This window comes from Populus alba, chromosome 16 (genome assembly GCF_005239225.2).
Source record: "Populus alba chromosome 16, ASM523922v2, whole genome shotgun sequence".
Taxonomy (NCBI): domain Eukaryota; kingdom Viridiplantae; phylum Streptophyta; class Magnoliopsida; order Malpighiales; family Salicaceae; genus Populus; species Populus alba.
This window is the reverse complement of record NC_133299.1, coordinates 14137200-14153490: the sequence shown is the minus strand read 5'-3', so window position 1 is coordinate 14153490 and position 16291 is coordinate 14137200. Positions and strand designations below refer to the sequence as shown.

The 16291-nt window shown below is 32.6% G+C and overlaps 2 protein-coding genes across 3 annotated transcripts; one reads left to right on the top strand and one right to left on the bottom strand.

The window, feature by feature from the left end:
• Window positions 1–978: 978 nt before the first annotated feature.
• On the top strand, window positions 979–4202 carry LOC118039362 (receptor-like protein 7). Its single transcript, XM_035046054.2, has one exon. The coding sequence runs from the start codon at window positions 1110–1112 to the stop codon at window positions 4029–4031; it is 2922 nt and encodes a 973-aa protein (XP_034901945.1). The 5' UTR covers window positions 979–1109; the 3' UTR covers window positions 4032–4202.
• A 5099-nt stretch (window positions 4203–9301) lies between these two features.
• Window positions 9302–12409, bottom strand: LOC118039366 (protein EIN6 ENHANCER). Of its 2 annotated transcripts, none has more exons than XM_035046057.2 (4): window positions 12250–12409; window positions 11846–12035; window positions 11301–11368; window positions 9302–9749 (listed from the first exon to the last, which is right to left on the bottom strand). In XM_035046057.2, the coding sequence occupies exons 2-4, from the start codon at window positions 12015–12017 to the stop codon at window positions 9618–9620; spliced, it is 372 nt and encodes a 123-aa protein (XP_034901948.1). In that variant the 5' UTR covers window positions 12018–12035; window positions 12250–12409; the 3' UTR covers window positions 9302–9617. The 2 variants fall into 2 exon arrangements, with proteins under 2 accessions (XP_034901948.1, XP_073261288.1); XM_073405187.1 differs by lacking the exon at window positions 9302–9749 and adding an exon at window positions 9770–10054.
• Window positions 12410–16291: the final 3882 nt, after the last annotated feature.

Sequence of the window (16291 nt, the reverse complement as noted above, 5' to 3'; positions counted from 1 at the left end):
CATTAACATTGTTTTCAATCAAATCGTGTTTGCTTCCAAAGAAGTTATTTGTGATGGTAATGCATCTAAACCATTCTGTTCAAAGTCTTCGACCCATCTCCCACGTTCATCGTAATCGTTCTCTTATTAGTCATTATAAGAGGGATAAGATGGTTGTGGTGGTGATAGACTCTTCAGAGGTGGCAATCGCAGTGGAATATTGGAACTGGTTATCTAGCAAATTACATCCTGGTCTGGATTTTAATGGAACAAGACATTCTCAGATTTTACTACCAGATGGTCTTTGGAGACGGAGACTATGTGCACTTCTTGTCGTTAAACCAAGTAAAATGATTTATGAAATGGGTAGGGTAGCAGAAAATATAGCCGGAAAGGCTATTTCAGTAGCAGCACCCAAAATTACTTTTACTCATTAAAAAGACAAATTTATGGTAAAATACTTTTGATAAGAGTATCGAGAATAATATATAGTACTAATTTAAGAGAAAAATAAAAAACCTTTTACCCTTTTAAGTTTTTGTTAATATTTTCATTTATTTTTTTTGAAAACTTTTAAAAATATTTTCAATAAAAAGGAGAAATAGTTTTTGATAAAAATGAAAGCCTATATTACTCATTAATTTTTGTTAAACATTGTTTTGAGAAACTTCAAAACTAAAAAAAAAAAAGTTATATTAGCAAAAATGGTATAAAAGTATTTGAAATGAAAGCTAAAAGCCTTTTACTTTTGTATTTTTATTGAAAAAAATGATATTTTGCGAGCTTTCCTTTTAATTTTTATTAAAAACACTTTTATTCTTATTATTTTTTATATCATCGAGGAGATAATTTTTTCCTTAAAAATCCCTTTATTCGTTAATTGGTTAAAGTCAAACGGTTATGCCATCAAATAGAGGAAAAATTAATAGCTACTTAATATATATAATCGATTGATGGCTCGATCCAATAGAAATAATTAGTGAAAAATCTCCATTGTTTTCAATCAAATCAATGAAAAATACAATACTTTGTTTACTTTTCTACCACACTGAATATTTTTGTCTATATAAACTGCTTTATTTCTCTTATTTGTTTATTAAAAAAGATAAGAGTTTCTTTACTAAAAAAACATGGCATCACCTGTGTGTTTCTTAACCATGCGGATGCTTTTGCTCTTTTTGCTGTCTTTGTTTCATCTTAGAGCTGCTTCTTCTTCTCCTTCCATGCAGCCTCTATGCCATGATGACGAGAGTCATGCCTTGTTGCAGCTCAAGGAAAGCCTTGTCATTAATGAGTCCGCTTCTTCTGATCCTTCTGCCTATCCTAAGGTTGCATCATGGAAAGTTAATGGAGAAAGTGGCGATTGCTGCTCATGGGATGGTGTTGAATGCGATGGGGACTCTGGTCATGTGATTGGCCTTGACCTCAGTAGCAGCTTTCTTTATGGCTCCATCGACTCCAATAGCAACCTCTTCCACCTTGTTCAGCTCAAAAGGCTGAATCTTTCTGACAACGACTTCAACAACTCTGAAATCCCTTCCGAGATTCGAAATCTCTCAAGGCTGTTTGATCTAAATCTCTCATATTCTTCCTTTTCTGGTCAGATTCCAACAGAGATCTTAGAGCTTTCCAAGTTGGTTTCCCTTGACCTGGGAGGGAATTTTTTGAAGCACCAAAAGCCTGGTCTGCAACATTTAGTACCTAAAATCATGGCAAACTTATCCTCTTTGTCATCTCTATTTCTCAGAGATTGTGGATTGCAAGGAGAGTTCCCCATGGGTATATTCCAATTACCCAACCTTCGCTTTCTTAGTATCCGGAATAATCCAAATCTCACTGGATATTTGCCGGAATTTCAGTCGGGCAGCCAGCTTGAAATATTGTTGCTTGCAGGGACGAATTTCTCTGGTCAGCTACCGGGGTCCCTTGGTAACCTCAAATCATTGAAAGAATTTGACGTGGTTGGATGTTATTTTTCAGGGGTGATACCATCTTCACTTGGTAATGCTACAAAACTGAACTATCTGCGCCTTTCTTATAATTTTTTCTCTGGGAAAATCCCTCCTTCTTTGGTCAACCTTCTTCAACTTACTTACCTGTCGCTTTCTTCCAACAATTTCAGATCTGTTACCTTAGATTGGCTTGGTAATCTAACCAATCTCAATTATGTATACTTGCAAGACACCAATTCATATGGTAACATTCCATCCTCTCTTAGAAACTTGACTCAGCTCATCGTCTTGGTGCTTGATGAAAATAAATTAACTGGTCAAATTCCATCTTGGATAGGAAACCATACCCAATTAACAGCACTATACCTTGGTGTCAACAAACTGCACGGTCCGATTCCTGAGTCTATTTATAGGCTTCAAAATCTTGAACAACTTGACCTAACACATAATCTCTTTAGTGGTACTTTGGATTTGAACCTTCTTCTTAAGTTCAGAAACCTTGTTTCACTCCAATTATCGGGTAACAATCTGTCTCTGCTTAATAGCAACAATGCTACCATTCCTCTGCCAAAACTTGAAATATTGTCGTTAAGTGGATACAATCTAGGTGAATTTCCCAGTTTCTTGCGTTATCAAAACCATTTAGAGATTTTATTTTTTTCCGATAACGAGCTTGTGGGACACATACCCAAATGGTTTATGAACATGAGTACCATAACCCTCGAGCATCTATCTCTGGCGGGCAACCTTCTGACTGGTTTTGAGCAATCCTTCGACATTCTTCCATGGAATAATCTACGCTCACTGGATCTTAGTTCAAACAAGTTCCAAGGATCCCTCCCAATTCCACCACCAGCAATCTATGAATATAACGTCTCGAACAACAAATTAAATGGAGAAATCCCAGAAGTTATTTGCAATCTGACTTCGCTTTCTGTCCTTGATTTGTCAAATAACAATTTGAGTGGCAAACTTCCGCCGTGCTTGGTTATTAAAAGCAGCACTGCTTCAGTTCTGAATCTGCGCAACAATAGTTTCAGGGGTGAGATTCCCGACACCTTCACAGGTGGCTGCTCATTGAGGATCGTTGATTTTGGTCAAAACAAACTGGTTGGGAAGATACCAAAATCATTAGCCAATTGCACCAAGCTAGAGATTCTCAATCTTGAACAAAATAAGATAAATTGCGTCTTTCCCTCTTGGTTGGGTGTTCTTCCTGATTTGAGGGTTATGATTTTGAGATCTAATGCGCTACATGGTATGATTGGGAAACCTGAAACCAACGTTGAATTTCCGAGGTTACAGATTGTTGACCTCTCCAACAACAGTTTTAAGGGTAAGTTGCCACTTGAATATTTCCGAAATTGGACTGCCATGCAAAATGTCCATAATGAGCACTTGATTTACATGCAAGCAGACATAAGTTTTCAAACATCGCATCATGTAATGGAAAATTGGTATGAGTACTCGATGACAATGACAAACAAAGGTGTGATGATCTTATATGAGAAGATCCAAGATAGTCTTACTGCTATCGATTTCTCAAGTAATGGTTTTGAAGGAGGAATCCCAGAGGTCCTCGGAGATCTCAAAGCACTTCATTTGCTCAATCTCTCCAACAACTTTCTCAGGGGTGGCATCCCTTCATCCTTGTCCAACTTGAAAGAGATTGAATCTTTGGACCTTTCTCACAACAAACTCTCGGGAGAGATTCCTGGCGAACTTGCACAGCTGACCTTCCTCGAGGTCTTTAATGTGTCTCACAATTTTCTCTCAGGTCCGATACCACGAGGAAACCAATTCGGAACATTTGACAACACTTCATTTGATGCAAATCCAGGATTGTGTGGGGAGCCGTTGTCAAAAGAATGTGGAAATGGTGAGGACTCGCCGCCAGCAGCTAAAGAAGATGAGGGCTCGGGATTTCCACTTGAATTTGGTTGGAAGGTGGTGGTGATAGGTTATGCAAGTGGATTGGTAATTGGAGTGATTCTTGGATGCGCTATGAACACAAGGAAGTATGAATGGCTGATGAAGAATTATTTTGCGAGGTGGCAATACAAAGGTCAAAATTTGAAGATTTGCCTGTGTAGAAATTGATTTCAATTATTTTCCAGCTTGTCAATTATGTTAAGATTGTATATTTTTCTTTTCCTTGTCTTCTGTTTCTTAATTTTCACTTGTAAGGATAAGAGTGATTTTCTCTTGGATGGTCTTTTAATTTCATATACTAAAAATAAGATGGTATGTTGAATAGAGAGTTTAGTTTTATTAATTTATTCTGAACAGAAGAAATTAGTTTTACTTATTTGAAAAAAAAAAAAATATTCCATCAATGAAGCGCCCAAGTCTACGTACTTTGTTTACTTTTCCTGTACTTTGTTTACTAATTTAAAAATAGAGAAAGGGCAACCTCTGAAGGTTATCAACAAACCTGAGAAAGTAAGTGTTTTTTTTTTATTATTAAAAAAAAACTTTCATACAATCAATGTGGTCTTCACTTTCTTGAATTTTTAAGTTTGTCGCTGCGTCATGTACATATATTATTTTTTAAGAAAAAAATTTATTAAAATTTTTTTCAATATATTTTTATTGCTAAAAATATTATAAATTTAAATTAAAAAGCTTACGACATGTAAGTAATTAAATAAATTAAAAATTATATGTGTTAATAAATAAATAAGTTATTAATGATAACTAAAATTAAAATTAAAAAAATCAAGAAACAGATGTAAATCAAGATATTTAATTTCACAGATAAAATATTTATCCTATTGTATTTGCTTAATCTAATTTATTCAAATATTTTTTTAATTTAATTAAATTATAATAAAAATAAACAGACATTAAATTGATTGAATAAAATAAAATAAAAAATATTATGCATAGTTATTTATATTAGAAATATTATTTAAAAAAATTCTTTTTATTTGATAAAGTTTATCTATACAAAAAAAATTAAAAAAAGAATTCTAGACCTACATGCTTGCACTTGTTATTTATTTATTTATTTTATATTTGAAAGGCATGTTCGCCCCTATTTATCTTGAAAAACGATATGCAGGCAACAACAAACGACACAACGTGTCATTTGCAAATCTAAATTTTAGCTATCATTGTGATTGGCTAAAATGTTGCAGCCACTCAGTTACTTTTCCTCGTCATAGCCAACCATATGTTTACAATTGTTGGTGATGTTGCCTTTTGTCTCAAGTCTTTTACCACCTCACTCATCATGCTAGGACCTCGCCAAACCATGTATGTTTTGATCTCTGGAGATCGATTACCTGGCCGATATTATACGACAGCCTGAGCTTATCAAGGTGCACCATTTGATAGCAGTACATCCTGGGCTGGAGGCATGTTAAAGATTTAGATGAGCTCTCAAGTTAAGATTTTATTAATATTTTTTTACTAGTTTTATATATAAAAATTCTCAACTGAAATATTAAAAAATTTTAAAAATTTACGGGGAACCTTATAATATAATATTTTAGTTTGGGTTAAAATTTCATAATTTTTGGAGAAATTTAGAAATTTGATGAAAAATCACAATTTAACTAATTTTACGTTATTGGACGTAATTTTTAATCCGACCATCAAATTGAACTTAAATTTTATGAGGGATCTTAAAATATATTGAATAAAATTTAGTTAAAATTTTAGGATGAATGGGGTTTGGTAGCGCTAACAAAAAAAAAACGTCAAATAAAAACAAAACAACTCATTAAAGGTAAAATAGTTATTTTCCATTAAAAAATAAAATAAATCAACTATTCCTTCCTTTTATATGTTGCCAACTGGAAAAAAACATAATAGGAAAAGAAAAGAAAAAGCTAGAGAGAAAAGTAAGGGGAAAACAAAAAAACAAATCCAAGGAAAACAAAATAAGAAAAAAAGTACGAGAATAACCTTGTAAATTTATAAAGTCCAACTTATAAAGCACTAATCTAAGGAAAAATCAAGTGAAGGAAGGGGAAATTGAGAGAGAAAAAAAAATTAATTACTTTGTTTTCTAGTTGACAAGAGATTGTTATTTTATTCTAGTTGAGAGGTTATTACAATATTGATTCAGATTTGATTATAGATGAATTATATTCCACAAAACATCGAAGAATGTAACTTTAATAGTGAATTTATTTTTACTTTCACTTTAATTTTATGTATTTTCAAATTTAATTTTTAATATTTTAGATAGTGTATTTGAATTAAAACTTTACTGTTAATTTTAAAAATTTATATGCATAAGGTAATAATTTATCTTAATAAAAATTTATATATTTATTTAATAACTCAGTGCAGGAAAAATTCCTAACTCTGCCCTTGAAGACAACGACTCAAAATTTAAATGAAATTGGTTGTCGAGCATAAAGTCTTTGCGGATGAGACTATTTATGTACACTGCTTGTTTATATATATATATATATATATATATATATATATATATAATTTAGAATTCAAACCTTTTAGCCTATAGGAAAAAGTTATGGCTCAAGATATATTATTTTTATCACAAAACACATAATGGTCATGGCCAATTCTTAGCCCATTTCCATCCATCTATGATGGGCTTGGTAGAACACTCGAGCCCAGGTATCGAGGTGGGCTCAAGCTAATGCTCGGGTTCTAGCGTCCACTAAGCACCATCTAGCGGTCTCGAGAGGCAACCCAATCCTAGGTGTTAGGTGTCGGCCCAGCACCTTGGGATGGGCTCAAGTGGGGCCTTAGATGCACCACCCCAGCTCATCCCTAAAGGGTGTGTCTTGTTAGGTCTTGATTTTTTTTTTTTTATGCCCAAAAACATGTTTTGAGTTTTTTTTTCTTATTAATAATTGTGTAAGAGATCTCATCTCTCATTAATATTTATTAATGCTTGTATAAGAAATTTTTATATTAATACTCATTAATGCTTATGTAAGAAATATCATCTTTCATTAATGTTTAATAATGCTTGTATAAGAGGTATCCTCTTTCATTAATATTCATTAATGCTTGTGTAAAAGATCTTTACCCTTAATAAATGTTATCATAGTAAAATTACTCTTTAGCCCCTTCATCCAAGGAAAAGATAAGGTTCAAAAACTATAAATACCCCTTAAACAACTCAATTCTAAGAATTTAATTCTTTTTAGTCTATTTATTACATCTTTTTATATATATATATATATATATATATATATAAATTTATAGAATTTATTATTAAAAGGCCCTCAAACACTCTAAAATAGAACTTTTCGCAAGTAATTCAAAGGTATTCATTAATATAATTTTTCTTATACTTGAGAAGGGAATTATTAAAGAAATACTTGATGAACTCATAATTTAACAACTAATATATTTGATTTTAACACTTCATCAAATAGAAAACCCATACATTAACCATTCTAAAATTTTGAAAAATTTAAAACCTTTTAATCATTAAAAAAGAAGAAGTTTTCAATATACTTATGATAAAAATATAGATAATAATAATATTTTAGAAAAAATTAAAACCTTTTTCTCATTTAAGTTTTGGTTACTATTCTAATTTAATTTTTTTACAACTTATAAGAATATTTTTAGCTTATAGAGGATTATGATATGTTGTTAAATATTGTATTTGATTTTTAAATATAAATCAATCAATTATTAAATTGATAATAAATTAATTATTTAATTTATAGAAAAACCTAAAAAATTATATAAACAGCAAAATATAGATGATTGCGGTGGAATTTAATAAAACAAGACAAAGACTTACTTTTCCAGTACCAGGAATAATAATAATAACATCTTTGCTTAGTTGGACTTTGAATGAAATTGAAAGTAGTGCAAAAGGTAATTCAAGACGGAGACTTGGAGTTGGGAAAATTACTTTTCCAGTACCAGGAATAATAATAGTAATTTTGCGTTTTTTTTTTTCTTAAAAAAAAAATATTTACATTCTTTGCACACTGAAAAATATTAATTGATACATCAATGAAAAGTCCCCATTGTTTTCAATCAAATTTGGTTTTCTTCACAATGAATTATTTGTGATAGTAATGTTTGAAAAGTTATTTAAGGATATATATTTTTTAATAATCGTGGCTATTCTATTAAAAGTTAGAAATTATAGATGCATGGACCTAGAGTGACCTAATTAGGAGGATGATTTTAAGATTTAAAACCCCATCAACCTATCCACCAAAAACATCTAGTGCCCCACATAAAATAAATTTTGAAAAATAAATAAAATCCTTTGTTCCTGTCAACCTAACTAATCAAAACCACCATAGTGATTCCCGAAGCCTCCTCCACACCATGCCAAACCCACCAGCCTGAACCAACCAGCCCAAAACCAGCCAGACAGCAACTCCAACTGAAACCCACAATTGCCATGTCCCTTCCTCCTCCTGGTGTAGTAGGCGCGGTTCTAAATAGTCGGGTGATGATTTGACATTACTTGTTGGAGATCTAACTCAAATTATGTAAATAACTTAATAAATAGTTTTACGGGCTAGTAAAACTTAAACTAGGTCTAGATTAAAAAAAAAATATATAGAACAATCAAGATTCATTAACTTTTTAAAACTATGATAACAAAAGATCTGATTGTTAGATTGAAGCTTAAATTTTTATAAGTGATTTCTCCTGGGGCAATACTACGTTGCTGAAAGGACCATTAAGAAGACCTACTTGAATGTGATTATGCACTATTGAATTTCCACTACATTGAAGCAAATAAAAAAGGGCATTGTAATTTAGGGTTCTTTCTTAGATATGTGATGATGACCTGTGTTTGGCACAAGGCATGATGGTATTTTCAAATCATCAAATGATCAGTCCGGATGGGACATGGTGTTTGATTAAATTTATCACCACACATATTCCCACTGAAAGCAATATCCTTAAAGATATATTTGGTGCAACATCTTGAATAAAGAAACACTGCCACCACAATTTACATTTAATTCAATCAATAACACAACTTAGTGAAGAAAAGATGGATTCGTGCAGCTACCTTTACGGCTTACTTACGTTGAGCTCATCCTCAACAAAAGGACGTGTTTTTAACAGCCATCTCAACTAAATTCATTTTCAGAGCATGGAAACTTAAGGTTTGTAACGCCAACAGTTGGAATTTTGTAAACTTTGGTGTTTTCGTTTAGAGATTGAGGCAGCTCTGCCTTTGCCCAAAATCACTAAAGATATTAGGTGATTCTATCGATGGATGTACTTTATTTGAACAGCGTTAACCAAACAAAAGGAGGGTTTCTGTATAAACTCGACCACCAAAACCGAGAGATGTTGGCAATGATGTAATTCAAGTGGAAAAACATAGAAATGTTGGGAGCAAGGATGGAGATGATTTCATAGGCAATTGCACTAGTTTTTAATGCCATGCACAATTCAAGAACCTATCAACTGCATGATATAGCAAGCCAGCCAAACGGTCAATATCCATAAATGATCCAGTTACCTAAGCTACAGACAATGATTGGTTTACATCAAATCAGCTCGAGCGAAAAGGAGAGAGGGGAGACATTCCGACAAATTTCAAAACATAGTTCGGTGCAATTAATCATGTTTACTCTCACCACAGTACAGATCACAAATAACAATAAATATGCATCTCTTTGAGCTAAACTATTTAATAGCTCTACCTATCTCATGCAGAAACAGAAACAGGAGCAGGCTAGCATTGTCAAGGCGAATTCTGGCAAGTTATTTCAGAGTAACGGCTGCATTTCTCAATGCAAGATACCTTTGCACATGCTCATTTGGGAGTGATCTCACGAGTTTGAAGACATCAGTATTTGCATAACGGAGGTTGGTCCTTGGATCATGGTAAGGTGCCTGCAGAAGAAGTTCGCTATGTGTAAGAGGGTCTGTAAAGAGATTGGTATACTATTCCATATTGTTTCAGATAGCATTCAAGATAGTAGCAGTTAATCATTGCATGTTCAATCTTTATTTGATGGGATGAATGGAATTGATAACATATGGTGTCTAAGTGTCAAGCTACTCAAGAACAGAGGATAGCTAGGCTTTTTACTTTTCAATTTTGTATATCAACATAAACATTTAACAAGGTCAGCACAATCTTGAACGCCATGCTCAATCCTGAACAATCTAAACTTCAGCACCATGGCTTCTTCCAGCTAAACAAAAGCAGACGTATTAGGAATCTAGTTGTAGGACATCCCAGGGCAGCTTCAAAGATGCGTACCAGGACATCCCAGGGCACATTTGCTTCATCAAAGTTGCAAGATTACATGTTAAATCTGGTCAAACAAATCTATCTTAGAATTTTTCCCCAACCACTAACTTCCAGTTTTCACATTTCTAACAAGCAATAGAGTACTCGGATGTAATTCATCCTCAGAATATTGCTACAAATATGATGCGACATGTAATGACATAATAAAGAACATTGCCAAGCAGGAAACAGGAACCAGTTCTTAGTCTGAGTTATGCAATTGTTGGAACTCTACCTCCATCCTCAATTTCATCAAGACAATAAGCTTGTACGGATGTAAACAAGCTCAAGCTCAAGCAAATTATAAGTGATGAGTTCAAAAACTAAGAGACAGAGTAGCTCAACCAAATTATGGCAATGCATAATATGAAGAATGATGGACAGCTCATAATAATCTTCTCACTCTAAAAGAAAGTTGATGAGGTACTTAGATGATGCAAATTGATCGGAAAGCCTCCTTCAAGTTACAGGATTATATTTAGGTTAGATGAAGCCAAACAAATCTAGCCTACAATTGTTTTTTCTCAACCAATAGTTTGTAGTGTCCAAATTTGAACTGGCAATAGGACAACCAAGTTGTTTATCCACAGCAACAAATAAGTTCATGATATTCAAAACCCAAAAAAGATTCACCATGCAACTAACAAAAAAAAATGCCAAGGCCAATGAAGTCAAGTAAAAGAAACATTTGAAACTTTAATCCTCAATTCCATTGAACAAGCTAAAGAACATTTGAAACTTTAATCCTAATCCTCAATGACAGCAGGTGTATCTTAGCTGAATAGCAGGCAAGGAATAAAATGCAGATTATCATTAACAGCTGATGATATCTCTCAATTTGAGACCACCAAATACTCAACAAGCAAGGTTTTGACACACAAAGTAGCTCTTCCTCCCGACACTCAAAATAAAAAGGACTTCAGAAGGATATGAGTCAACTGATGAAAATAACCAGTGATGACACTCAAAGACATTTCTAAATTTCAATCCATTAAAATTTAAATCTAATGTCAGTGATTGACTCATTCATTCATGATCTGATTTATATGACATTTTCAAGTTGGCCGCATTATTCGCAATGAGCTAGAAATAATGATGAATTTCATTGCCAATTCAAGCACTAAACACATCTCAACAGAAACATGCACCTCAAATCCTGTAATATCGCATATTCTCAAAGGTGGGTGCATGGAGGGTGGTGACTCAATATTAACATCTGCAAGAGGGGGAAAAAAACAGCAAAGGTAATTTAACCTCTTATCAAGCCTAGCCTAATATCAAATTTATCAATACAAAAAACAAAAACCTTAAAATAGAAAAATAAAAAAACAACCATCTGCAGAAACATGTTAAAAAATCCAACTTAAACCATGCAATTTATTTGTTGAACAACGGGCAGAACACAAGAATCCCCTATAAAACCCCATGGTGCTACCATTGTACAAAATAATCACCATTACATTTTTCCTTCAAATTTCACCTTTTGTGGGCCCAGGAACCCACAAATACTGAAACAATGGAATGCTAATGCAATAAATAATGGCTTCCCTTTCTTCATCCAAAAAAAATCACCAAAGGATAACTTTTTCAGCTATATATCAAACAAATCACAACCAGACTTCGAATTAAAGTAATAAAAAAAAAAAAGAGAAGCTAGGAAATGGCGGAGGTTGTTCTTAAATGAGGAGCTTACAGTTGGGTTCATCTGGAGGGCAATTCTGATAATTTTCAGCCTGAAGAATCTGCTTAAGGTGTTTCCAACGGCCTCTTGGTTGTCCCTTTGGGTATTTCTCATATATCTGTATCCTCTTGAAACTGAAGTGTGTTGGCAACACCAGCTCTGCATTTATCAACTCTGCTTCCATCTTCTTCCTCTTCTATATCTAAAAAGCAAAAAATACCACTCAATTCAATGATTTATTCCTTATAGATCAAATTTAAAAGAATAGAAACTAGATAAAAAAGAGTAAAAATTTAAAGAAAAGAAACATAATCTAAGATTATAAATATAAAAAACTGAAAAAGAGTATAAAAACAACTACAAAAAAAAAACAGGAATTTCATCCGAAACCCAACAAAAAGAAAGGGCAAACGAACCTCTCAGTTCAGAATCCCCTGTTGCTCGAACTGGGCACGACACTAAACGGACAAATAATCTCCCCTTTATAGTTTCATAGAAAATCTCAATTTAGTAACCGACTATGAACTGATCTTCGATTAGATCCCAAACTATCAATGTTTTCAATTAGGTCCCTAATGCATCAGGAAAGTGCGAATTTTGCTTAAAGCAGGGTTATTTTATTACCCAACGAGTTAGAGCGTGTTTGGCAGTGTGGTAGCGGTTGCTTTTCAAATAGCTTTTCGTGCCGAAATACATGTAAATGATGTTTTTTTATTTTTTAAAAATCATTTTTGACATCAGCACATCAAAACGATCCAAAAAGTACAACCGTAACTTAATTTTAGTAAAAAAAAAAAAAAAAAAAAATTTGAAATTTGTCAAAACGCAGTTACAAACGCAGAAACAAACACTTCCTTAGATTTCCAAGCCAGATCTCTTGAGTTCCACCTTTTCTTAATTTTAATTTTAAATACCTGAGTTTTCGTTTAAAAATATTTAATATATAGTGATAGGGCTACAAAATTAAGCCCAAATAATAGGAGTAAAAGAAAGCCCAACCAGGAAGCAAAGAAAGAATAAAAAAAGAGGGCCCCACAGGGCAGCAAAGAAGAAAGGAAAAGAAGAAGATAGATGACCCAATCGGGTAGAAAAAGAAAAAAAGAAATGAAGGAAAAGAAAAGGCCCAAACGGAGAGGAGAAGGGCATTGTCAAGGAGTATAACCTGGGCTCAAAACCAAGCCCAACATCTTTGTGTTAATGGTGTTGACGTGTGTTTGACGATTTCCTTTATTTTTTTATTACTGTTAATTTAATTCTTACCATTTTAATTATAGCTTGAACATGTGACTTTTCTCAACCCAACCTTACAGTGTATTTCCTCGTTTGATTTACTCTAACTAATGTAATTTTGCTTAGAATCCTCGATCGATTTAAATACAATAGATATTCTTATAGCATGCTTTAATATCCCATTGAATTATGTTTAACTCCTAAGCTTCTCTACCACTTCGATAAAGAATTATTGAAGCGATAAAAAAAGAAATTTGTTTCTTCAGTTTAATTGGCAATGAATGCAACATTACTATGAAAATCCCTTCACCATATTATTTTTAGATCAATTGATTAATGATAATATTTTACATGTATCCCACATCACAAGTTTGTGTGACATCTTGCGATGGAATTTAATGAAACGAGACAAAGACTTGGTTAGACTTTGAATGAAATTGAAAGTAGTGCAAAAGGTCAATGAAGATGGAGACTGCTAATATCAATAATAATAATAATAATAAAATCAGAAAAATGATTTAGCCATCAACTAAGGGCTGTTTGGTAACTAACATTTCCTCCACCTCTTATAAATAATGGATACAAAAAGACCAAAATAGAAGGTTGGTAAGCTGCTTTCCTTTTTTTTTTTATTATTATTATTGTATTGGCAGCAATAACAATAGTAGCAGAGAGAGTATTTTGGTAGCATCAAAAACAGAGGAAGACTTTTTATAGAGAGAGAGAGAGAGAGAAGACGTGAATATCATGAACACAACATCATTCTACACGTGACTTTTGAGTCTCGTACGTGCAGTCCGGTTCAAGAGAATTCATGAATTGTGAAAGCAAAATATATTTTTTTTTCTTTTTCTTTTTCAGTGAGTCTGAACAGAATCCTGATAATGGTCAGAGATTCCAAGTCGAAAATTATTCGGACACATTATTCGGACAAGGTGGGAATGCTGGGGTCCCTGTCCAGCAAAACCAAATTGAACGAAAAGTGTAGTAACCTTTTTTTAAAAAATCAGAAATGGCATGGCCACTCAACTGGGCTATTTTGGTAACTAACATTTCCTTTGCCCTTTTTAAATAGTGGATACAGAAAAAACGATATAGAAAGTTTGGTGAGCGCTTTCCTATTTTATTTTATTATTAGCTATATTTATAGTTATTAAATCCGGTTTGAGAATTGATCCGATTAAGGGATCTAGTCCTGGATCGCATAGATTGACCTAGATCAATCCACAAAAATTTTAAAAAATATATTTGAGGTTTTAATATCTCAAATGAAAAAAATAAAAACAATTTATGTGTATGTAAGCTATATATTTTTGTAAATAATAAAGTTTAAAAGATGATTTTCAAAGATTTTTTTTATCCTATATTAGAAAGATACTATCTTCTTTTTTTAAGTTGAAGTATTTAAATAAAAAAAAATTCTCCTACATTGAAAAAGTACAACTTTCTTGTGAATATAAAATATATATACTAATGGACTTCCAATACAATATTGAAAAAATAAAACATTTCTCTAGTGTTTATTAGTGAACTTTGATATGGGCTAGTAACTAATAAAAAAAAAGTAGTAGGCTCGTATGCATAAGATTGGGTTGAGATAAAGAAAAACCTTTGATGCCTTAGCTTTTGTCTTTGATAGTAATTTTTTTTTACCCTTCAAATAAAACTACTATTTTAGATGCTTTGTTTTGGGGAGCACCCACCCAAAAAAAATGTGAAGCTAGGGGTTTGTACATTAATTTTCTATCTTGTTAGGGAAAAAAATAGTTTATTTTGGGAGCACCAAACCATGAATTTTTTTTTTCTTGTTGTAGATAAATATGTTAGTCTTGGTATTTATAAATAGATTTTCTTATTTATAAAAAAAGATGAGTCTTTATCGGGTTACAACGGGTCATGCAGGTCCTTGATTGACCTGGCAGGTCACTCGAGTCTCCCCGAGCCAAATACAACCCTGATTGTCTTATTTTTTTGACTGGACCAAGGCTCTAAGTAGCTCAAGTTATGAGTCAACCAGTTAAGCCAATCATTATAACTATGGATATAATTTATCAAATAATGAAAGAAACTTCAAAATAAAATATGGATTTTTCATGGTTGTATCATGGCTAGGCTAATGAAGTGATTGAGCTAGTCTCTATTTGATGGACTTTGTAATAACCCAATTTTGGATTCTCCAAAATTTTCTTGTATGTTATTTTATTTTTTATTTTTATTCAAAAAAATAAAAAAAATTAAGAAAAAAGTTTAAAATTCAAAAATATATTTTTCTCACGTCAACCACCTTTTTGCCATAAAAAAAACAAGTTCAATGGGTCAATACGAGTCAAATCGTGTCAATTAGGACAAAAAATAAGTTTCAAGCCATTTCGGGTCAAAATTGTCATTTTCGATGAAAAATCGATCCCACTAGCCAATATAGGTCAAACTATGTCAATCAGAGTAAAAAAATGAGTTTTAGGCCGTTTTGGTTCAAAACCATCATTTTCAGTCAAAACTGTGTTCATCGAGTCAATACAAGTCAAACCATGTCAATTGGGATGAGTTTCAAGTCATTTAGGGTTAAAACTGTTATTTAGGTCGAAATCAGGTCCACCGGGTTGATACTGGTTGAAAAATATTTTTTAGTGTTTGAAATTAATTTTCGATAATCAAAATTGATTTTTTAGCGGTTGAAACAAGGTTTTCTAATACTGATTTGAGTTTTTAGTTTTACCTGTGTGTGTGTGTGTGTGTGTGTATAATAAAACAAAAATTAATAATACAAAAGTTTTTTTTTTTCAATAGAGCAGTTGGTGCAAGTGAAAATTTTCTTCAAGGCGGCTCCATGTTTCTTGTCGTGTTTCATTAACATAAATGTTGTGCCTCCAGTTAATACAAATGTTAATAACTCAAAGATATTGTCGATGTTTTTTTAGTTTTACTTTGCGCTAGTAAGATATTGATTTTTTAAAAAACAACTAAAAAAAACACCAAAAATATCCTAATTGTTAGATCTAATAGTATTAGTTATGAACCCTTGATTGAATCTAATTTAATACGGCTTACCACACTAGATTAAAACCCAAATCCATCTCAACCCTTAAAAAATGTGTCATTTGATCCTATCTTGCCATGTCACTCGGTGTACCAAGCATCCAATACATCTTATCACACCAAAAGCAAGTATCTATCAATTAGGACCTTTAAATCAATTTTTAGATCAAGCAAACCGTAGCCAAAAGATCA